The 24,810-nt window shown below is 41.4% G+C and overlaps 1 protein-coding gene across 2 annotated transcripts in view; it reads left to right on the top strand.

The window, feature by feature from the left end:
• The window catches only part of jade2 (jade family PHD finger 2), a 225,473-nt gene extending 206,980 nt beyond the window's left edge, over positions 1-18,493 (top strand). For both annotated transcript variants that reach the window (XM_005456139.4, XM_005456140.4), the window contains 2 exons: positions 5,126-5,271; positions 7,688-18,493. In XM_005456139.4, coding sequence (XP_005456196.2) covers positions 5,126-5,271; positions 7,688-7,930 — 389 coding nt within the window. In that variant the 3' untranslated portion in view covers positions 7,931-18,493. The remainder of the gene's footprint in view (positions 1-5,125; positions 5,272-7,687) is intronic.
• The last annotated feature ends 6,317 nt before the right edge of the window (positions 18,494-24,810 follow it).

Raw genomic sequence — 24,810 nt, forward strand, 5'->3', positions numbered from 1 at the left:
AGCACAGTTAACATTTCTGAAAATCTCTTGTGTTTCTCTTTACTTTGAAATTTGAGAGCGAAGATTTTACAGCAGAGAGAGAAACAAATAGGTTATCTTAAAACTATCCAGTAATTGGTTTGTGCCTTCTGACGACAGCTCTAACGAAACAAGATGCCTTTTGGTCACAAAGATAATGAGGCCAACAGTAATGTGTGAGATGAATTTGCTTTTGGACAAAATGGTAGCACAGAGTGAAAAAAGAAGAAATGGTAGGGAACAACAAAAGATTTTATTCTAGTTCCCATTATTGTGTCTTTTTATTTGACTTCACTCCTTAATTAGGAAAATGTATTTCTGATTTTTAAAGTCTGAAAGAAAGACATCAGTACGGTCAACACATGCATAAACTAAAACACTCACAAATACACACAGAAAAATACGTACATTGTACATTCAATAAAATACAAAGACAACCAAAATGTATAAACATCAGTGGCAACAGAGCCTGAAACATCAATAAAAACCATTGTCTTATGCCAGAAGCAAGCTATTTCAGGCAGCCTGAACTAACTGGAATGTAACCTAGCAACTGAAGCCATTTGTAATCACATTTTGTACCAAGTTGTGGACATTTGCACGGAAAAACTACTACTAGCATTGCTAAGTTTAGCAAACTAACCCAACACTATGTGTTTGCAACGTTACACATGACACAAAGTGTTGCACATAAATGATGAGGAAATTAGTTACAGGAGCATCCCTTCACTCTGTCTTTCTTATGTACTGGCTCTGGTCTTCGCCCTATCCTGCTGCTGGTGTGTCCCTTACCCTGCATTGCAGTAGCTAGCACTAGCTGGCAATTCTTGTTGTTCTGTGTGCCATGAGACAGCCTAGTGTTTACTAACTCCAACACCGGTTTTTCTTTAGCATTAGCTTGCAAAAGTACCAGGAAAGGAAATATTTCCTTGTCATTAGTTTTACTGCAGCATCAGCTAATTACTTAACTGTACCAAAAAAAGAAGAAGGTGGAAACAGTGTTGCAATTTGGTTTAAATGACAAAGTGTTGCCATTCGTAGGTTTCTCATGGAAGTATGTTTGAGAACTTTATCTTCCCTGTCTCCTTAAACTGAAAATAAAACAATACTTTGTTTATTTATACTCGTGTTTATATCTAAAGCTTCCCTTTCCTGATGTTAGGATGATGATCCAAAACATATGAATGCACAGGAAACGAAAGGAAGATCTCCAGCATTGGGGAACATTTTTAACTGGGGTTTGATTTACAGACATTTATTAACGTTTTTTCTTCATCGCATGCAAAGCAACAACAGGAAAATACTAAATAAAATAAGGTAATAAACTGTGGTTGTTATTGTACCTGGGCAGATTGTGCTTAAATGAGAGATGCTGAGGAAAAACCTGGATAAATGTGGAAAACATGTCCTGAAAAAACAAAGACATTGCATAATCAGTTTTTTTGATACATGCCACAACTGCCACCTTAAGATGATACACAGAAATACTACAGACAGAACTCAGACCCAACAACAGGCTATAAGTTAGACATGAAAAATTGTTTCCAGGTAAGTCTGTAAGATGTCATTAGGCATATAAAATACACCAGATTTCTGTTTATTATGCAATAGAATGGATTTGTGTTAAATGAATCACATCTAAACAAATCATGTTGTACATGGATGTTGTACCTGACAGAACTGGACATAGTAACAGGGTGGCATGTTTATGTTGGTCTCCTGATTTCCTCTCTCTGAACTCTGCTCATTTCCCTTCTGCTCCATCACCCCTCCCTGTCTTCTTCACACTTCTTCACTGTCTTTCCCCCCCCTTCCGTCACCTATTCCCTCCCTCTGAGCTCTCTCAATTCCTGCAGAGACATGCTGCGTCATGGAAACAACCAGCTCAGTGTGTGCGTGTGTGTGTGTGTGCGTGTGTGTGTGTGTGTGTGTGTGTTAGATAGCTTGTGTTAAAGGCACCCTAACAGCACCTCCTGCTGTCCTGCTTGCCAGATCATTATAAGCAGTGATGATTTACAAGGAGGCTGCAAAAATAAAAGAGAGAAAGACGCTCAGATCACAAAAATATCCACATTTATGAGCACATTTCAGTTTCTGCAAAGTTTTGTCTTCATTCTCTGCATTCCTGATGATGTGTATATGGCTGCTATCGATTATTTAGATGCATTTGTTCCCTGAAGACAGTATGACTATCTCCCAGTGCTCTTGGTTGGACTAAATTAGAACAATAAACTTGATTATTTTTATTCACTTGATGCCTACAGAGTCCCTGAGAAGTCATACTTAGATTTTTTTGCAGTAACATTTGCACTTCATTTGACTCACAGTGGAATTGAGCTCTATTATGATACTGTATATACACCCTAACCTGTACTTGTAACTGATTAAGACAACTACAGACTGTATCATAGGTTATGATTGCAGTCATATTGGTGTCACTGAATGCCTCATGCAATATATCAGTTTTTAAACATTCACTACTAGATAATATCAGAGGTTGGTCATTTAAAAAGGAGAACAGGCTGCAAAGGCATCATGTAAAGTGTCACATGAGGCTTTCCTGCCCTTAACTAGACTGGACTACCACACCAACAGTTCAGGAACGAGAGGAATGGAAAATTCCTTACACAGTAGCAAACTTCATTTCAAGGTTGTTCAGAAGTAATCCAGAATACCATTCTTCATACTGACCACTCTGGCTTTCCTTACACTGTAAATAGAAGGTCGTGTCCAAAATCACGCACTACATTGATTAACTAAAGGTTGACGTGCATTCTTGTGACAATTTTATACCCAGTATATTTTCCCAGACTGATATATGGCAGTTAATGTTGTGATCAGCAGTCACTTATAAATTAAGCCAAAACGCAAGTACCAAAAGCTGTAGTTCCACTAGAAGCTGACTTCAAAAGCAAACAAGTCCCCGTGGACTCTCATGTCCAGTTTTACTGTAATAAAAATCGTGTTTACAGCTAAAAAATAAAATGTTTTGACCTCCATGGATAGTTTTCTCCTTTGTAAGAGCTCACCAGGGGGTGGGTTTTTAATTCTGCTCATCCATCTGGGTGGTGGTAAGTGTCCTGACATAGGCACCTTTAGCAAGTCTCTGTACTAGGTTTCACCTAAACTAATTTGAATTGCTGAATTGGACCTCTCTGCTTTGATTTTGCCGGCTGTGCCTGTTGAAGAATTTTAATGGAATTATGTGGCAAATAATAAATATTATTGCTGTGAGGTACAGCCTGTCCAAGATGTTTGCGCTTGGTTTTAGTGATTGAATTTCTAGTATTTTATTAGTTTGTTAATAAATCCTGATTTGCGTATCGGTGTCTGTGTGTTGCCCCCGAACGGTTTATGACTGCAGATGAAAAATCCGCTCACGTCTGGATTCTCACAAATACTGAAGTCTAGTCAAAAGGTGATGTCAATCCTTTATGTGAAATCCATGGTTGCGATGAGTTGCCTTGTTTCCTCTTGTTTGTCTGCCTGTTTTCTTTTGGGCCAATTCGTGATGCAGTGTTTGAGCAATTACCGTCACTTGAACACTGCTTTACACTTAGTGGTCTAAATACCACATAATTATAATCACTGTATATTTTGACACAACTATAAAGTGTCAGATTCTTTCTGTATTCCAAAATATAATGAGTGAGGATTTCTGACACTTGCTTGTTCTTTGTGTTGGGTTTGTTTTTATCATCTTTTTAACTGTTAACATTGCGCCATGTCCACCATCCATCTTTCTCCACTTAAATTAAATATTTGACAAGTGAAAGTGTGGGTACATTGTTAAAATGAGTTTGTCTGTGCTTTTATATTAGAGGAAAAAATCCTAAAATGCTGCAGACAGACATGCGGCGCTTTGGCAGCACTTCTCACAGCCCACAATGATAGAAAAGGAGCCATGAAAATCTCCTAATTATACAGACACACATGCAAACACTTAAAAGGAGGGAGCATTGTCTGCAGATTCACACACACACAGATACTGAACACACTCACACTGCACATAATCCAGGCTGAGATAGTCCTGTAAACACACCAGTGTTGGAGAAGTCATTAAACGCATCCTTTTTTTTTTGGCAAGGAGACATCAACTCTATTTTTACTTGGACGTTGTCATCTAATTTAAGTGCTTTGTCTTTAATATTCACGAATTTTGGATGCAACTTTAAAACACAAGGCAAAAGCCTTCATTGGTAATTTTGCTCCAAATCCAACCCATTGTTGTGCTTGCTCTACTTACACATATACAGTGCTGAGAAAAATTATTTGCCTCCTTCCTGATTCCTTAGTTTTAATATTAGACAAATACAAAATGCAGGTTTGAAATTATTATTTCATTTCATTTAGAGAAACGGGAAAACCTACCAGTCTAACCTACCTGGCCCTGTGTGAGGAAGTCGTTATTGCCCCTCCTTGATGAGTTAACTGTGATTAACTACATTGTTAAATACATTTTGTCTGAGTTTAATTTCACTAGCCACACCCAGGCTTCATTACTGCCTGTTGAATCAACGTGCCTGACAGACTGATGATTCAACAGTAAGGAGGAGACTAAGCTCGTTTCACATTTACCAGAAAAACATTTTCATGATCCCCAAAGCTTTAGGGAAAATATTCTGTGGACTGACAAGATAAAAGTTGAACTTTTCCGAAGACTTGTGTCCAACATCATACCAGCAGTCAAACATGGTGGTGCTATGGTAGTGTGATGGCCTGGAGCTGCTTTGCTGCTTCGGGAGCATCACAGTTGCTGTAATCGATGGAGCCATGAATTCCTCTCTGTACCAGAAAATCCCAAAGGAGAATGTCCATCCATCCATTCCTGCCCTGAAGCTCGTGCTCACTTTGGATATATATGTAACATTATAATAATCTAAAACATATCAGATTGAAAGGAGGCTTTGGATCTTTTACCTTTATTTTCTTATTCATGAAAAATATGCAACGCCCCTCACCTCTCTGCTTTGTTTTTTCCCTCCTCTTCCCTTCTATTCATTTCTACCAATTTCATCCAATTTTTCTCCCATTTTTCTTGCTTCCTCTTACTCTCCCTTCCTGCACCTCCCCTCTCCCTGCTTATGCCCTCTTCCCCTTTCCTCAGGTTTGTCAAAGTCATTCCCGTTGGACAACTCTTTGTTCGACAGCTGGCTCGCCCAGTCGGTTCAGATCACCGCTGACGACATGCTGAGCCAGTGGGCTCTGGGTGCCCAACATCGGGACAAGAGCGGCAGCCTGCTTTCTGACCAGGTAGGGCTTCAGGAGCAGAGGGCACAGAAGACGATGTGTTAGCAGAGAGATAGAGAGACAGAAGGAATGAAACGCAGCAACGGGTCAGACTGCTGTAGTAAGGACTTTAGCCTTCAGTACAATGGGGTGCTTGCTTTACCAGGTGAACTGCCGCTGTTACATGTTATGATAAGAGATGAATACAACACAAACGTCTTGCTCAATACTTGGAAAAGAAAAAGTGGTTTGCTAATGCAACATTGTGAATAGACCGTTACATCTTGACCTGAATTCCAGTCCACTTCACCGGTGAACCAAACGAGTGCCAAGGACTTTCCTGTGAAGAGGCCACACCGACACAATCAGCTACATAAGTAAAAAAGTGAAGCGTTCTTCTTAGTCAAGGAAGGAAAAACGGCTACAGTGTACAAGAAAATGACACATACACAGAGAAGTTCGCTTTTGTGCATTAATTGAGTCTAAAACACTCCACAAGGACGACCAGCATTTCTTTTCCACATACATTAGAAATCATTTGCTCAGTTTAATTACTTTTTGTTAGTTTCAACTAGAACTGAGCACTGGTACTATTCCTGAATGCTGCTTGTATTAATGGAAAAGTATTTTTTTTAAAAAGCAGTCATAAATTAATCTGTGTGTATTTTGATCACCATCCTAACACAGAACTTTATTGCATTTGTGCCTCTAACAAATGCATGCAAATACACAAATGTGTACATAGGCGAAGCTAATCTGTGCGTTTTAAAGTATAATGATGAACAGATGTGTACATACATATTTGTGACTATATACATTTTTTTAAAAACTGAGCAGTAAGCAGCTGCCTCGCCAGTAAATTCCTCATCCAGCGGACACATTCCAGCAACATCGTCTTGGATGAGGCTCGAGTCCCCACTCAGTAGCCTCTGTGAGCTCAGCAAAGCGGCACCAGCTCTCCACCTATCCTGGGGTCCAGTCTAACCAGACCCCACCTATCCTGGGTCTGGTTAGACTGGTCCCTCGAACTGACAGGGGATCTGTGGAGCAGGCCAAGAATACCTGCTGCTATTAAAAAACAGTGGCGATGAAGACGATCTGATCACAGGAAGAAAGAATCAAGGCTGTAGATTGATGTCGAGGTCCACAACAGTAGCCTGACATGTTTGCCTGAAGGGAAACTCTAGTGTGGAAGACCGAAACCACCTGATTGGTAGCAGCTCCATTTTTAAACTAGGAGTAAAGGCGATAAAGCAGTCACAATGACTCAACTCAACTCATCACCTTTTTGATGTTGAAACATAAATTCTGATTTAGAAATTGTATTCTAAATTTGTTTTAGACATTAATGTGTACTTAAACACCACTATGAAGCCATTTATAAAGATTTGTTACTTAAGTGGGAACCAGTAGTTTTAGGGCTGAGAGCCACAAACATTCAGAAAGTATTAAACGATGAACTATTGTGTTTTTCTCATCGGAAATATAGAATATATCAGCATCATACCAACATCAAACAGCTGCTACAGCTGTTCGTGATGGTCTAAAAGTTTGCATGAGGGTGCTTTTCACTCAAATTTCAGTCATTTCATCCAGTCTGCGGTAAGCCAGTCAGCCAGCACAGCGTCAGTTTGTAGTTTGACACTTGAAAAAGTTCATCTGACTTTGATCAAAGACCTGATCATCGATTCTTTAGATTGGGTGCGGTTTTATGTAGTTTAGTTTGTTAGTTTTTTCTTGTAAATTGATCGATCTGCTAATCAGAGCAAAGATGTTCTCCCCCCAGGAACGTGCTGTTTGTGTGCTGGCTGGCAGGGGGCTCTCACCAGATTGCGCTGCTGTTTTTGGATGTGCTTAAAGAACAATAAACACAACCGCAGTCATTTTTTCCAATTAAACAGGAACCTGATATCTTTCAGAAACAAAGATCTGCATAAATAAACAATGATGTAATTTAAACAAAGCCCACATGTCGCAAGTTAATATTAGGGGTGTAGTTTAAAATCAATAAACACAAGGCCTGTTTATTAAAAACAAAAAGTGTTAGAGATTCAACAGAATCACACCCTGAAGAAATAAAAGATCACGATGTAGAGTGCCGTCAGAACAGATCAGCTTTGTCATTTAGTCGGGTTCTTTTTTGCTCAGGAACAAATTGTGACATCGGTAGCTCACAGTCTAAACTGCTGAGCTGTTGGACGTGTGGGTAGGTGGGAGTGGGTGGGGAGTTTTTGTTCCAAAGTATTCCAAACCACAAAATCAGAGCAATGAGCAGATTAACTGCTGTATCAACTTTTCACATATATCTTGAATATTTTGTGTTATTTCACTTTTAAACATGAAAAGATTTGTTTGTTCAGTTGCATTTCCTCATCCGTTTTCCTCTTTCATCACCAATATCTGTCTTTCCCTTTCTTACCTTTCTCCTCTTTTCATCCAGCTCCTGCAGGGCGAAGAGAGTTTGCTCAACCTAATGATGGAGAACTCCATGCAGTCCACCTGGAAAACACCCCAGTTGGGGCGCAAACCGAGAGGGAGCAACAAGCCCCGTGTTCGTGCACCACCAACCACTCCGGCCCAGCCTCAGACGCTCCTGTCTGCAGCTGCTGCGTCCGCTGGCAGCAGCCCTCCACCGCAAAGAGGCTCTGGGCGAGCGTGGCGGAGGAAAAGTCTGGCCACGTGAGTCGGAAAGGGGAAAAGAACAAAGGCTCCTCCAAGACCGTGCACCACCCCCTCCATCACCACCAGACCAGAAGCTCTGACCTTCACAGGGACCCACCGCCACAGCCGCCCATCTCCAAAATGGATTCCTGTCACATCTCGGAGGATAACAGTCCTTGGGATGGCATCCATGCAGGGAATGGTGTAGTATCAAGGGCTGGATCTGGTTTCACAGTGGGCTCAAACCCACCAGTCTCTGGTCTTGGGTTCACAATGCCCGACGCTGGGACAATCTTTCGTGGCGGGACCCCGCGGCACCGTCTGTCCCGCCAGGGTAAATCGAGAGTGAGGGGCGTCACCAGAGGTGTAGCGGGGTTCGAGTCCATGGACCTGCCACTCGCAGGGAAAGACGTATCCCTGTTAGACGCTGCTGAGACTGATGGCTACTTCTCTGACGGCGAGCAGAGCGATTCGGACACGCGCACTGGTGGGCGCAAGCTCCGCCTGCCGCAGTTGCACTCCGGGAACGAGGACCTGCTGAGAAGAAGCGTGCTGGCTTCCTAAAGAACTGAGATTCCAATAGACAAATACACACAAGCAGTTATCCAAGCAGAATCCCGCTGGCTAATTGTTTTTTGTTTTTGTTTTTTCCCACCTGTGCCCAGCATACAGTCTATAAAAACACGGCTGGATCGCTTTGTTCAACCAAAATCCCGATCGCATCCATCAGTGGAAAATCCCCAGCTCCTAACCTGCTCTGTTTTTTAGGACGGAGGGGATTTGAATGTAGCCGTTTGCCTATCATACAGAAAAGCTTCTCCACTGGACTGCAGTTTGTTGTTAGCTTATCATAAGATGTGATACATTCAGCAGATTGAAAACAAACATTACCTTCAGTCTCTTTCTCTTGTTTTTTTTTTTGTGTTGTATATTTCAGAATCATTTCATTTCTGGGCGTCGAACGAAGCACCCAGTTCTGGCCTCATGTCTGTGGTATCTGCCAGACTTGGGAACAAACACTTTGGGGCATTATTATAATTATTATTATTATTCAAGCTGGTTTCAGGGTATGCTTCATTCTCGGCCTTTGTGGCCCGAGTTGCATCCAGTGAGTGCTTGTTTTCTTGAATATGTTCAGTGGAAAAGACAATTTCACACCAGAGTTGGTCTGAATATGTACAGCGGGTGACAACTTGTATTCAGCCTTGAAAAGCACAACATAGCTAGTCATAAGAGCTGTAATGTAAGCACTTGTGTGTATAATAGATGCTCATTCAGGGTTGGGGTCAATTTTCCTCCCTCGTTGACTGGGTTTGAAAAATGTACACTGAATCCTTCATTCTCAAATTTTTCACATTTTACTTCATAAAAGAAAAAACAACAACCAAAAAAAATCTACAAATCTCTAGCTTTGCCAGTTTCTGAATAGCGAACGCATTGACCCCAACCCTGGTGCTCATTCAGATTTTCACACAGACACACAGACACACACAGACATACTCACACACAAACTACCATAAGCGGATCCCTTTTGCTCACACCGCAGCCGTCGTTGAAATATTTGGTCTGACTTTTTTGTCAGCTGCTTTCAAATTCTTCCTAATTCCGCGTTCTTTTAACTCCCGGGTCTTTGGAGAAAAATCGTCGTACAAACTCTGTGCCTTTCTTTCACTTGCCCTGTGGCCCTGCGTCCCCCTCAATCGCCGCCAACTTTCCAAATCAACCAAACAATCGCTGAGTAGGTCAATCAGTCGTTTGTCAATCGGATTTGTAACAATCAAGCCAAAAGGAAATCCCATTGGAGTGGCTACTGAGCGTAGCCGGCATTGGGCTCCTTGTCACCTTAACAATTGTGTAGTGCCTGAAAGGATGGAAATGCATCACTTGCCATTTATCAACAGAGCATATGCAGCAGCTTGCAACGCAGAGCAACATCGTGCCGTCAGTGCAAAGAGCTGCCTGCTGCTCTGTGCCCCCCTAAGTTGCATCACTGCAGCCCAGAGCCATCAATAACCAGAGTTTGGCCAGTTACACTGCGGGCACCATGTTGCTGCCATTGAAAATTAGACCTCTTATTTAAAATTTCATGCACATTACTGCAAATAGTATTCATTTTGGGGTTTGGTTAATCAGCAGTGCAGTTCAGCTTTTTCATATGGGGTGGGTAGCTGTGTTCATGTAAGCCAAGCCTGAGAGACATGTTTTATAAACAGTTACAGACTGGTTAGGGTGACCATGCATCGTGTAGTTCATGGGTATATTCTTGCTACAGCGGCTGACGTCATGTGACACAAATTCAACCTCAAAAGCAGATGAAATTCTGCTTTGGTTCGTAAGAGGACGAATCCTCAGTTTTGGCATTCTGATGTTGCTATTTATGTATCCACTTGGAATGCATTCAGTGCATGTGGATATACATAAAACTATATGTAAAATCAGAGGAAATTAGTCATTTTTATTAGTCAGATCACCCATGTGTACCTATGCAGCTTCTTATTTTGTTCTATGAAGACGTAAACACTGTCAGGCACCAACGTGGCAGCCGCTTTTGTTTGACGTGGCCAAGCTTTCACAACTGATGGCTCTGAGGCATGTCTTGTTCCTACTAGATGGACGTAGACAGTGTAATAATCAGCTTCAGAGGCCTGCGCTCTTAAGTCCCTGAATTGATTTGATTGTAAATTTGTTTTTAAAAAAACACGAAACACACGAGCCGTTCTTGTTGTTTTTGTCTGAGAGTTGTATTTTGTACTTAAAGCAGTCCGTGGTATTCTCAGGGGTTAAAAAAACTTATAAAAAAGAACAATAAAAGGTTAAGAATTTATGGAAAAGCAACGAAAGACGTAGATATATATATATATATACACACATTTTATATCGTATACAGTATATATATATATAAATATATGAAGTGATGTGTGTTTGTCTAGAAACTTCCTTATTTGGAAAGCTTCACTGTTTGAACTCCAACACGACTACTACTGAGCATGCTCCTTCTCTCAGTACAGCATACGACCATCAGCCCAGGGTTCAACAGTCCCACTTTAACCCATCTGATCTGAGGTCAGATAGTATCGGCTAACAGATGGGAGTGTCTTTTGGGTCTCACCAAACTGGGATGACTTAAAGATTTGATTTTAAGGGCTGCTTGACCCAGGCCTGATGAACACACATTTGAACAGAGGCCCAAGTCCATTCTACTTTCTCCGTTTTCCTGTATGAACAGCTTCTCCCCGGTTTTCTGGAGTGACCATGCCAAAGAACAGATCTGTGTTACAAGGCAGCATATTTCAGTCTTATCTACGCAAACATATTAAGCTGTCAGACCACTCGAACAGTGATGTCCAGGTCAGCAGATGTGATTCGACCTCCTCTAACCCAGGGGGCGCTTTTAATTCCCAACCTGGATAGATCTGCATTCACGGGGGGATTCCCACAGGAAATGCCCGGTGATGGTTGTTAAACACAGACTCGCATGTATTAACCCCCTCCAAAAAAGGAAAAAAAAAGAAAAAAGCCAGTGCTGCTGAACTGAACACACAACATACAGCTCTCTCTCTCACTTACACGCATGCACACACACACACACACATAGACGCTTACACAAACCCCAGAGCTGGTATAACAGGGTTACAATGTAAAAGTTTTTGTTATGTATATGTGGTCCTGACTGCATCAGGAAGCATGAGTTTACTCAGAGCGAAACGCCACCCCCTCCCCAACAACAGGAGAGTATTATCACAGGTCAGGTGACAGCGCTGCGTCTCTGTCCCCTCTTCGTCCCTTCAGGTGTAGCCATGGTAGAAGCACTCGCATTGTTGCGTCACGGTCTTGCGAGGACAGGCGGAGGACTTGGGACTTCTACGATGGCTATTACAGCTGACACATTACAGTAACGACAAAAAAAGAGCAACAAAGCTCGTGTTCCGATGCGAGGACGCGGTGACGTGTCGCCTCCGAATCCTCGGCCAGGTGTTCGTTACCATTCATGTGTTGCTAAGACAGAAAAATGTAATCTTGGTTTCAATATTCAATGTTCAGAGTAGCCTGACGTTGTAGACAGTGGTTTTAGACAAGGCCTCACATGTATGGCCTTAACATGTAGTAGCAAAGGCTGAGGCTGCACAGTTGCCGAAGGACAAAAAAAGGACTGAAAAATACTCATTTAGGGCTAAATTAGTGGAGCTGGTTAGCAGTATATAAGATTTCCTGCTGAGTGACGGTCAGATTCCACACAAAAACAAAGCAAATTGTACTTCTGATCTGTTTTTTTGCCTTGATACTGTGCAGCCTTAGCAAACAAAACTGGTTATTATTCTATATTTACAGTGTGGCTTCAATGCCCTCTCCTTCCGCTTCGTAGATACTGTAGACTGGAGTCTCTTGCAGGTTCTTTTTATCAATATCCGCTAGAATGCAACTTCAAAGCATCGCTATCCTCTGTGTGGTACGCCGGTGTGGGTGTTGGCTCGCAGCCCAAATGTGCTCTGATGATCTTTGAATTTTGCAACTCTGTCAGGTCGAATATCCACACTGAAAGGAGATCTAGTGCAGGGGGTTTCTCGCTTTCTCTCTCTCTGTCTATTTGGGTTGTGTCCCATAAAATTAGATGCAGTGTGAAAGTTTTTATCCTCATACTTGGAGCATCCGTGTCGGTAGGTCGCGTTCCTCTATGATAAGTCACCACTTAGAGAGGCAATAAAATGTGCAACAGAAACGCTGTACAGTCCTCAGCTTGCTGTATGTTGAGAGCAGAACTCTTCCCTCAGGTGTTGGCACTGACGCTGCACCACGGAAATAAACTGACGGGCATCAAGCACATAATGGCAGGTCAGAAACACACCTACACACAGTGATGCTTTCCACTAGACCGATTGCTTGCAGGTAATTGGAACCTCGCCTGCGCACAGCTGCCGTTTACTGTACTGACTCTGTTGTAAAACATCAGTGCACCAGCAGGGCTGGGCTCCTCAGAACCCCCTCAGCTGGGTGAAGGGTCACATTTACAACTTTCCATTAGCAAGAAAAGCAGTTTAGGATCCAGAAATGACAGCAACGGTCAGTTCTGGTGAACGACGACATTAAAAACGGGGTTTTAAATTCCACGAATTGCTCCTAGTGGGTGGTAAAAAGTTGGATTTCTACAATTTAAAGTAATTTATTGCACTGAGGTGGTTCTGGGGAACCACGAGGGCATCGGGATGCAGTTCATAAGATGTCGTTTCTTCTTCTGTGGTTGCTCCTTCATCCAGAAAGTGGTCTGAGGCTATCGTGGGATCAGTGAAAGCAGGACTGGGTATTGCTTAGGAAATAAATACCTGCAAGCCACAAGGGACAGCAGTCCAGTAACAAAGGCGGGATTAGATCAGAAGTCTTGAAATGTCTCTAAAGCAGAAAATTGCAGGTCTGTCTAAAAATGTGTCCGCACGACAATAGAGATTGCTTAGTGCTTCCTGTTTCTGGTATCAATGCCTAGTCCTTGTTTCGCTGCCCTACACCAGCCGTACAAACCTGCCCACCTACCTACCGCTGGAGTTTATACTCATCTACAATAATGTATAATACTGTTCAACTACTACTACTAGACATTTTCATTTTCCGTGTTTTAAAGAGGCTTTTGCAAGCTGTTTGTTTTGTTTTTTTCCTTTTATAATGCTTATCTGGCCGCTGTGGCTCGTATCAGACTAGAAAGCTGACTCATTATCTGCTTCTACTGTTTTTACTGGCGCTTTGCTCTCCTCTCCGTTACAGCAAAGTTATGGCTTCAAGGTCTCAGCATCCAGAACCCAGACACACACTCCACAGATCGGAGGTTTAGTCGCACAACCGGAGCTGCTGCCAAGGAAGAAACTGATCTGAAGTAAAACTCAACCTTCAGAGCTCGAGACTGATTGGTACAATCAATCAGTCGCATCTTAAAAATTTATTTGGTTAATTTATCAGAAATGGCAGATATTCCCCAGGTTCAGCTTCACAGCAGTGAAGATTTGCTGCCTTTTTTAAATGTAATGGTAAATGCAGCAGCAATCTGATAGCACCGCGTTGCTTTTTTGGATCAAAGCCTGCAACAAACCTCAAGAAGCACTCATCCGAAAAGCATTGCTTCTATTTTTGTGCCTTTTTTTAGGTGTGGGGGGGTGGGTGGGGGGCACTGTTTGTGTCCAGCGTCTCTTGGTGACTGAAGGTGGAACCAAAGAGTGATTGATGCTCTACCCGTGTGATCGCTTCATCCTCCACAGCAGCTCAGAGAAATGTTTTCAGACTAAATCTCCCGTCTGTACCCACTGCGTACCTTACTCTGCATCCACCATCCAGCAACTTCCTCCTCCTCCTCCTCCTCCCACCACCAGCAAACTCCCCTCTTCTTCTCCATCCTGAATCCCCTAAAAACAATCACCCTCCTGTTGTCTCCCTCCTGCCCACAACTCTTCCTCTCCCTGTCCGGTGATCAGCCTCCTTGGCCCTTGGCACATGGCTTTTTAAAGGTGATCAAAAAAGAAGAAGGACACCTATAGCTTTAAGGACAAATAATGACAGACGCACGAGGAGCTGAAAACATTGCACTCAGCTTTGCTTAACTCTGGCTTGAAAAGAGGGAAAGTGCGGGAAAGAGGAGAGTTGTTTAGAAAGAAGGAGAGGAGGGAGACTGTTCGCTGAACCGGAGCCAAAGAAAGACAAAAGAGTACAACTTGTTCTTTCCTCTGCGTTCTGTTTGGAGCCTGTCCGTACAGTCAGGTTAACAAGCAGCTAATATAAACAGCACCAGGCCCTCCCTTTCCCCTCTTCATGCCTCCTCTCCTCTCGCTCTCTCGCCTCACACAGCTGAATCCCCGTCCAAGATTTGTCTTTGCAAAAATGTAAAAACTCAAATCGGGGGAGCCGAGCGGAGATACTTCCATTTCAAACGGCTTAAAAAACAATTCATTTTTACTGCAGAATATATTATTAATCACCAGAAAGTCTTGATACTGCTACTTAGAGCATAAATTAAAGGCCATTACCAAACAATTCTTTAAACTAAGAATTTAAAACTCTTAAAACTAACCATTCTCTATCTTACTAGGCCTAGATTCATCTCAACTCTGAAACAGTTATTAGCTTCTTTCAAGTTAAAGCTTCTGTGTTCACAGCCAGAGCTGCCATATTAGGCATGCCCCCTCTTTATGACATCACACAGATCCAACAGTGGAAAAAACTCTGAAAGTGGGAGCTTTTTGCTAGATACAAGAAAGCCATTAGGCATTGTAACAAGAGTAAAATGACTGTCAAAGAGGCTCTTTTTGTAGCTGTAATGCTAACAGACCCCATCATGTCTAACATGTCTGAACGTTTTTGTAATAAACCGCTGATGGCTTTGGTATTTTTGTAGGATTTGTTGAAATATGGAAAAAAAAAAATATCATAACACCAACTTTGTCCTTTAAAAATCACAATGAAGACCAGATTTTCATTTATCCACTTTCAGTCTTACACTCTGGTTATGTTCATAGAAAAACATACATTTAGCCAACAGCTCATACCAATAAAAAGATCCAGGTTTGGAATCCAATCCGTTTTAATGTTTACTTTTGGAAATCTCACTTGAAACCTGGAAAACCTGGAAAGTCCCACTTTTTATGCTGCCTCACCCACCAAATTCAACAGTTTATTCAACTGTCTTTACATCTGGTTTTTCCATCGCGCTCCTGTGAGGTTCAGACATCCACATAACAGCAGACAAATTGAAGTGTAAATCCAAAAAAACACTCTCCCAAGATCCATTTAGACAAACCAGCCGTCTCCCAGCGTCTGTTCTGAGTTCAGCCAGGAAGCTCGCCCAAAGTGCAACAGGAAAGAAAGTGATTTCAACACTGTTTTGCAGGTGTAAATGTAATCTGGATACATCGCGTCGAGGCAGAATGGATTTCAGATGCAGGTTAAAATAATTTGTTAGAGGCCGTCTGCACTGTGTCTCTCTGCTTCTCCCGCTTGTAATTTCCACCGTGCGGTCCATCTGTCTCCGCTTTAATCCTCCTCCTTGATTTCTTCCATTTTTATCCATTTCCCCACTTTTTTGTTCTTCTTCTCTTGTTTCATGAGCTGACTCACTCACGCAAATGTTTATCTCCTGCCTCTGAGTCACTTCTTGTGTTTATCCCAGATTCGATACTTGCAGGGAACCAACAGGTGTTGCGATTGCCTAAATTGGCTCCCTCTGTATGCTTAAGGGTGTTTTGTTAGTTTTATGTGGTTGCAGGAGGCAAAATAGAGAGAGTCCACTGGCATAATTCTAGTTGAAACTAAACATAGGGAGCCGTCCCTCCTACGTGGCGGCTGATCTTTTGCACCTCCGTCCCTTTGTTCTCCTCAACTCCTTCTCCTCTCTTAAAGGTGTGTCCAAACATAAATGTGAAATGAACAGAAAGAAACAAGTTGTTATAATTAGATGCTACAAACTCTTTGCGAGAGATGAAAAAAGTTTCTGCTTGAATAATGCGCTCGTACGAACACACAGACTAGGAGAGAAAGGGAGACAGATGGATGGGAAACACAAATAAATTCAGTTTCTCGTGAGTCCTCACATCCGTCAGGGGCTTCAGCTGTCACGCTTGATTAATGCATACCTTGCAATCAAGCTCGCAGCTCATGTTTTTCCATTGGGAACATCAATTGAGAGGTGCAGCCTCAACCCCACAAACAAAGAATTTATGACTCTTCGTTGTGTCGAACACACCTTTAGAAAACATTCGTATAAAGTTGTGGTACATCTCGGTACATCTACGGCCACATTAAAAGCCTGAACGATGGGATGAGCGTTAATCACGTCTTCATCCTGCAACAAAGCTGCATCACAGCCAACATCTGGTCGCCAGGAGGACGGGTGGACCGGTTCCTCTGCTGAGTGTCAGCCGAGGTTATTACAGTTAAAAAAAAAAGTGGGAACCAACATATTGGTTGCCTGGCACTAAAAAAACTGGACTTAAGAAATAAACAGAGATGGTACTGAAATATAAATATATGGAAAATCTCTTTAATTTAAAGCCCAGGGGACATTATATGATGCTGTTCTGTATTATTGTGATGCTAAGAAGGAGCTGCTCTTTAACTCCCTTTCTGGGTAGCTCCACATATTGGATTTTTATGCTGGATGCCCCATCCCCCAAAGGGGACCTGTGTTTATTCCTGGTCTCAAATCAGCGTCCTTTTGCCCGATAGGTGAAAATCCAAAAGGGGAAAAATGCTGGTCGCAGCAGGTCGAACCTCCTTTTAAAGTTAAGGTCTCTACACAATATAATCTTAAAAACAGTGTGCCGATTATATAATTAGATGCAGTGACATTTAAAATGATTGATCACAGAGAGATGAAGGCAACCAAACGCCATCTTCTTAAGTGCTGTGGCATGTCTCCTGACCAGGCTGCAGGAAACCAAACGCCAACATTCATCTGTTCTAGTTACTGCTGAACGTTAAAAATTGATGGCTCAATGTGGATGACGTGCCAGAACAGATGTGGCCACCTCACTCTGTACTGTACTCTGCATGTATTGCATTTTGCCACTCTGACCTCTCTTCATTCCCCGTCAGTCCGTCTCTCTTGCTCTCCTTAATTTTGTGTAACTATCTGATTTATGTATTTCTTTGGCTTCTCTCTTCACCATTCTCCCTCAGCACCTCTCTTCTGTGCAGAGCAGACAGTTTCTGACTCATTAAATACAACAACAACAAAAAAAGATTTCACCCTCAGGTTTAAATAAGTAGAAATTTAAATTACCTTTTTTTGGGCAACCTCCAAAGAGCAACTTTTAAACAACACCCTTGAATCTCCGTTTTTTGTGACAAGGTAGGAGTTCGTCTCCCTCTCTCCCTCATTTCTGCTTTCTCATGACATACTTAAGTATGATTGGACATCCTTATCCTGCATATTATTGGTTGTATTTAAATGACACGAAGCCAATCGGCGCTGTCTATTCAAAGCAGAGCTCGGACACGTACTTTTTTTCCTCCTCCTGCTGTCTTTATTTGTCCTTATAAAACGGTTAAAATCTCTGCTGTCATGTCCAGTTTGTCCTCCACTCTGCATCGGTTCTTCAATACAATAATATGAATGTTGCAGGAGTTTATCCTTCTGTATTCTTTGTTTCAAAGAATGTTGTGCCATTTGTTAATAGCAAAGAGAACTATTGAACATATATGAAAAAGAAGAGCTATTTTAAATTATTTTTTGGCTTTTTTTGCTATATTTATTTTCTTGTATTAGAATCTTCTTTGTAGGAGGGAAAAAATCAAAAAATGTATTTTTCATTAGTGCGAAAAACCTATTTTCTTCCTTTTTGTACAATTTCGATGTTTTAAGCGAGACTTTGAAAAGCAATATGATGATGATGATGTTTCCTGTGACTGTATCTGCATGCTGTTTGTGTTGCCTTAATGATGGCTGCATCCCACTATGCCCCTGCCCACCCCATGCCTCCCCAACCTGACCCAACCCAGTCTGCTCCCTTCCTCCTCCCAACTTCATCTGATGGAGTCCCAGTCCCATCCAACCCAGTCCAGACCAGTCCAGTCCAGTGCAGTCAATAAAGCAGTGCTTTCTGTGTACATTAAACTCTCTGCCTCTCTGTTCATTACACAAACACAGCTGATTTAACAAAAATCTTTATTTTACTCCGGCTTTAGCAGAATTAGATTAGATTTTTAATACCAGCTTTCAGCTGAAATAAAAATAAAATATCACTCTGACAAAAGCTAGGCTAACCTTTTCTACCATAATCATCAGCATTTAGTTACTTTCTTATTACCAAAGAAATCTAGAATCACCAAAACTCTTGTGTAGAGTCTGAAAGAAGAGTAGAGAAATGTCAAAGGTCACTATAAAAATCTTTCTGCTGTGCCACAGTAAACTGAGTTGTATTTGATAGTTTGATTTTGTGAGGTTTTTGCTGCTCTGCTAATAAACCGAGGGAGAGTTAGGAGAGTAAAATTTCCTTTCTGCTGCTGAATAAATAAAAAGCTAGAACCATACAAGCAGGTTTGTGAGGCTACACAAGCCTGCTAACATTTGCTAATTAGTCTGAGTCTAGAGTTTGCTGGAAAAACTTATTTCTTGCAGGTATCAAAAGGAGGAAAAGTGGAGCCTCTCCAGTCAAACTTATAATAGTTCTCGGGCCACACACATACAGTTTGATCTCAAGTTGGCCGGAACAGTAAAACTATTGTATGGAAAAAATGTACAAATATATTCAGAAAACATTCACATTTAATCAGACATCCACTTATAAAATAGATGCAGTACAGGAGGGTAAGTCTTACAAAATATTTGCACTTTCTCATGTTTTTCTGCATACAGTGAATTTGTACGGCATTTGTGACCTTACCCTGTGACGCCAAATATTTTATACGTTTTTGAGACCTATACGTCAAAATCACATTGTCATAATCACAGTGTAATTTTGTGGGGGGGGGTTCCATTAAAACCGGATGTATACAGTGTCAAATGTAGAAACTCATGAAACTTGTGAAAATTGGATTTTCTTTTTTTTATTTCTCAGAAATTTCATTAAACACTCCAGGCTCAAAAACTTTGAATTTACTGGCAATTATTTATCAGTTCAGATTTTACAGGATTAATAACAGCTATGTCTATAATTCAGATTTCCTGGTTTTTCGACACCAAGTTGACTGTTTAACATCACTGAGTTAAGCGTTTACTAAAATTGCAAGCTGGGATATGCACTCACTGGCCACTTCATTAGTTACACCTTGATTGTACCTTCTGTTGCGCTCTCTTTTGCTGTTAAAATGGCATTAATTCTTCATGGTGTCGATTCAACAAGCAGCTGGGAACATCCCTCCGAGATTTTGATACATACTGACATGATGCAGCAGCTTACTGCAGCGTTCTTGGCTGCGCATTTATGATGAGAATCTCCCGTTTGGTTGAGATCCGGTGACTGTGGAGGTCATTTGAGAACAGTGAACTCATTGTAATGGTTAAGAAAACAGTTTGAGAGGATCTGAGCTTTGTCATATGGTGTTTTCACCAGGAGATAGGTACACTATGGCCATAAAGAGATGTGCTTGGTCAGCAATAATTCTCAGGTAACGCTGCTGTGTTTAAACAATGCTCGGTTGGTACACAGGCATCCAAAGGGCACCAAGAAACTATTATTGTCCTGCACCACAACAGCCTGAACTGTTGCTACAAGGCAGGATGGATCCATGGTTTCATGCTTTTTCTAACTGTACCATCTGACTTTTACGGCAAAATTGAGACTCGTCAGACCAGACAAGATAATTTGATTGATTAACTGATGTCTAAATTTCATATTGTAAATAGTATAAAGAACCTGTAATATGGGGAATAAAATTAAACTATAAAAAGGGTTTGGGGATCAACAGTGACTCAAACCAAGAAAACATGAAAAAAGCAAAAAATGTAATTATCAGATGTATTCTGGACAGTTTAAACTGTCATTCCTTCCTTTTGTTGATCTAATCAAGCAACCTGCCAAGGAGAGACCTCGAACCTCAAGATAGCCAACAACCTGACACCGATCCGGCCAGTCTTGAACGTTCTTCATTCAGGCTGGAATTTCTTGCCATGCCAGAAACTAATACTGTGGCAATGGCCTTTAAGAAAATCTGGCTCACCTGAAAAACACCACATGGCAGCAGCCTGGAGTTTGTCAAAGCATAGATTGAGCAAAGAAGAAAAAAAATCTGATGAAATATGAATCAAAATGCTTCTGCTGCAATGCAGAGTGCTGTGTCTGCTGGAACTGGGGAGGCTGATCAAACCTCTAAGACCATCTATACCTCGCAGCATGATGGTGCAGCTTCAGACTTGGCCAGAGACGATGGAGAGACTTGGCCAGAGGTCCAAAGGAACAATGCAGGAATCCAAATGCAGGCAAATCTCGAGAAGAGCATGTTTCTGACTGCCAGGGGCCTAAGAGCGGGGCCAATAAATTTCTCCTCCAACAGGACTCAAACGGGCTGCCAAATCAACGCTGGAGTGGCTTCACAACAGGAATGTGAAAGTCCTTCAGTGGCCTCAAAGCCCAGACTTGAATCCCAGAGAAAATCTGTGGAATGACTTTAAGATCGAGCCATATCCAAATGTGCCAAGCTGTTAATGTTTCCAGGAAGAGCTGAAAGGGAGCTGCTGTGACAAAGAATCCTCTCACAGTTGAATGAGCTGAATTATTCAGAATCTGCATATTAATAATGGCTCGAACAAATATCTGTCATTATGCACCAAAGAGCAAAGCGAGCAGCTAGCTGATGAACATATTGGAGCATTTAGCAGCTAATCTTTGCTCAGGACTTTCCAGAGCAAAACTAAAACAGAAGGACACAGGGTGGTGGCCAGAAACACCAGGAACTCTGTGATTTCAATTAAGCTAAAGTCAACTTAACAAGTTACAATATGTCAGTGTTGTATTTACAGCTATATGCTTCACCCTTAAGGGATCTTAAAGACAACAGTGCTGTGTTTTATGGCCCAAAACCGCATATCTCAGCCCAAGATCAAAATAAAACCACAGCTGATCTACTGAGAGCCATTACACTTCTTATTACAGTATATCTGAAATCTTCAACTAAATTCCCAGTGTCCTATATCTCCACAGTGTGTCCACAGCCAAGTACAGAATTCAATGAATAACAGTTTTCATCAAATTAGACCCAATCTGTAGATATCATTTAACCGCTTCGCAAACCCCTAAGCACATCTTCACTCAGCGAAATGCACTTTACAGAATGATGCATAATACCAACCACTGGAAGCAGCCGGATAAACACAACTGCAGCATAGGATTTCTAATAGACAGCAGCTCAAAACTGTGTATACTTGTTGCTACTGTTGTAATTTACCCTATACAAATCACTTCAGAGGGCACAGCAAGCAAGGGATGGAAGCAGTGTGAGAGGCAGAGGAGAAAGGAAGCTCAAGAACAACACTGTGTTAGAAAATATATATGAAAAAACATACAGTATGAGACAGTTATGGGTCACTTTATTAGGTACAAGTTGCTAGTACTAGGTTGGACCCTCTTTTCCTTTCAGACCACAGCGTAGATTCAACAAGGTCCTGAAAACATTCCCCAGAGAATTTGCTGCATATTGAGATGGTAGCATCACACCGTTGCTACAAATCTGTCAGCTGCACAGCCTTGATGAGAATGTCCCACCACATCCCAAAGGTGCTCTCTTGGATTAGCTCTGGTGAAGGTGGAGATCATTTGAGTACAAGAAACCACTTTGAGATGATATTTTCTCTTTTTGTGATCATTCTTTGTAAGAAATGGTGCCAAGCTACTAACCATCTATTAAAATATATCAGCTGATATCTATTGAAAACGGCCCAAACAGAGAATGTTTCCACGGGGCCATATTCATTCTCAATTACCAAGCACTTCCTATGAAACTGGAAGCACAGAGTGGAAGCTGTCAACTATTCCAGATTTGGTAAAATTATATTAGATCCAAGCAAGCCATAATCCACAAAAAAGCTGTGCTAATGGCATGAAGACAATAAATTACACAAAATCAAAACCACATATGAAGAAGGCTTTTATATAACATGATATTTAAATCTGATACACTGTAATTTGTTTTCAACTCAGGCAGCAGCACCATTAAGATGCAGCTGCCAAACAGCTTTCTCTCCTCTATTGATTTTTCATCAAAGTGTCAGATTAACTGGCTGCCAGCACAAAAGGCTCTTAAATGGATCCCCTGATATTTTGAATTTTGGTCTGTCGTATATCTTAGCCCTACACTTGTCACGTTGTGGAGGAAACTATTTGCTGCCCGATGTCTTTCTGGGCTAGGACACAGCTTATTATCATTCCTTACTGACCATGTGATTTAAATAGGACGCTAATGAGTCAGCTGATGACCTAAAATACTTTGCATTCACTGACACATGGGAGAGCAGCTAAAGGACCTGTACATAAATTAAATCAATCCTCCTCCTCAGGTTCAAAGATAAGTATCAAAGGACAAATAAAAACTCTGATAAATGTATGGCGCAGAAAATATCTCTCACTAAAAATGTCATCAGTCATCTCAGCCAAGTGGCATGTTTTTAATAACTAAATTCACCATTCCTGCTATCCTTCTCATTGTTGTTATTAGCCTTTCTTACAGTTACACAACATCCTAAAATGACCCTCTCTGGGTTTGGTACAGTAAACAGTTAATCCCTCGACTGAGAATATAGCTGGAAGGGAGTAAAGAATGAACAAAAATTCATTTATTTAGTCTCAAATTCAAGCATTCATTTTCAGAGCTTCTTTAACCAACTCAGTCTTCAGTTATCAGCCAGCGATCCCAGTGGATTTTTGCACTTTCAGTCAATCAGGCTTAGATTACTGCACAGTGGGGATAACAGATCAGTCAGCACACTGCATGAAGCTGCCCTTGACTAATTTAATAAACCTGCGATATAATTTACATTTCCATCATTTTCTACTTCAAATAAGAGAAGAAAATATACCCCAAAAACGGAAAAGCAGCTACAACTGAATGAGGATTCTTCCTCAGCTTATTCCTAGCTAGCAACTAGCTTTTAGTTTCTAGTTGATGTCACATGAGGTTGACTCCACGTGTAAGCAGGACCAACACAATAAAGGCAGAACTGTACATAGAGCTGCCACTCTGTGTTTGAAGGAAACCATTGCATCTCTGCAGGCACAGATCATATAATAGTACCATAAATCATTTCCTCAGTAATGAATTACCATGCCTATCTGTTGCCCTGCTTTGTTATCTCTTTATTGTAAATATAACTTAGCTGTTATGTAATCACTACTGCACAAACTGACTGAACATATTGAACATGTTTTTGCCTCGGGGGTCAGACTTCTGAAATAAAAACGGAGTGACTTTGAAGACGGCTGCTATCTAACAAATCATTTAACTTTAAAAGTGTCACCTCAGCCTTCTGAGGTTCTCCTGACCGATCCTGTGTACATCATAACTAATTGATAGTTATGAACAGTTAATGAAGCTAGTCAAGTCAAGTCAAGTGGCTTTATTGTCTTTCCAACCATGTGCAATGATACAGTACACAGTGAAATGAGACAACGTTCCTCCAAGACCCTGGTGCTACATATGACATATAACAGACAATCAACACAGGACTACATAAAGTGCAGTGTGCAAAAACTGCAAAAAAACAAACAAAAAAACCCCCGAAAACAAAAAAAAGTGCAACACCGGACAGAACAGAACGATACAGACACAAGATACCGACTTCCACACCAATATAGAATCACTATTTAGGCTAACTTGAAGGAGAAATGCATTTTCTCTAAGTCATATTTTGCTTGGCAATCAAATAATTTTTTCCCCCCACTGTGGCGCACTGTCCCTGCTACACCCTGTGTCCAAATCCATAGATGCTTAGCGAGCACATCCTCCCTTTGAGTATCATTTGACATGTGCTTATAATGGCATATCACCATGAAAAACATTTAAAAACCACCCAGAAGTGTATTAAATTCATGAAGAGGTCCCACACTAAGGAGGACATATAGGTCCTGACCTCCTCTTCCAGACTACCCCATCTTTTCCTCCCAGCAGGTGTTGCTGTTGAGGCGTTCAGAAATTCAATAAGTGAAAAAAGTACAAAGTATTTTATAAACGATACTGACATTTTGTAATGGTTTGTTTTATCCAATTGCTCTCTATATTTTATCTCAACCTCCTCCGTCTCTGTGGACCGGCCTCCTCTGCTGATAAAAATCAGCTTAAATAAGCACTCCTTGTAAAAAATAAATAAATAAAACTAAATAAAACCAGCACTGCGGCAGGTGCATAAAAAAGTTTGCCCGGGTCCCCTGTGGTATGCTCAGCTCCGAAACTTCATCCTGCTGTTACCTGCTGGAGATATGAAGCTATGTGGTAAAATATAAA

Source organism: Oreochromis niloticus, linkage group LG10, assembly GCF_001858045.2.
Source record: "Oreochromis niloticus isolate F11D_XX linkage group LG10, O_niloticus_UMD_NMBU, whole genome shotgun sequence".
In the NCBI taxonomy this organism is placed as follows: domain Eukaryota; kingdom Metazoa; phylum Chordata; class Actinopteri; order Cichliformes; family Cichlidae; genus Oreochromis; species Oreochromis niloticus.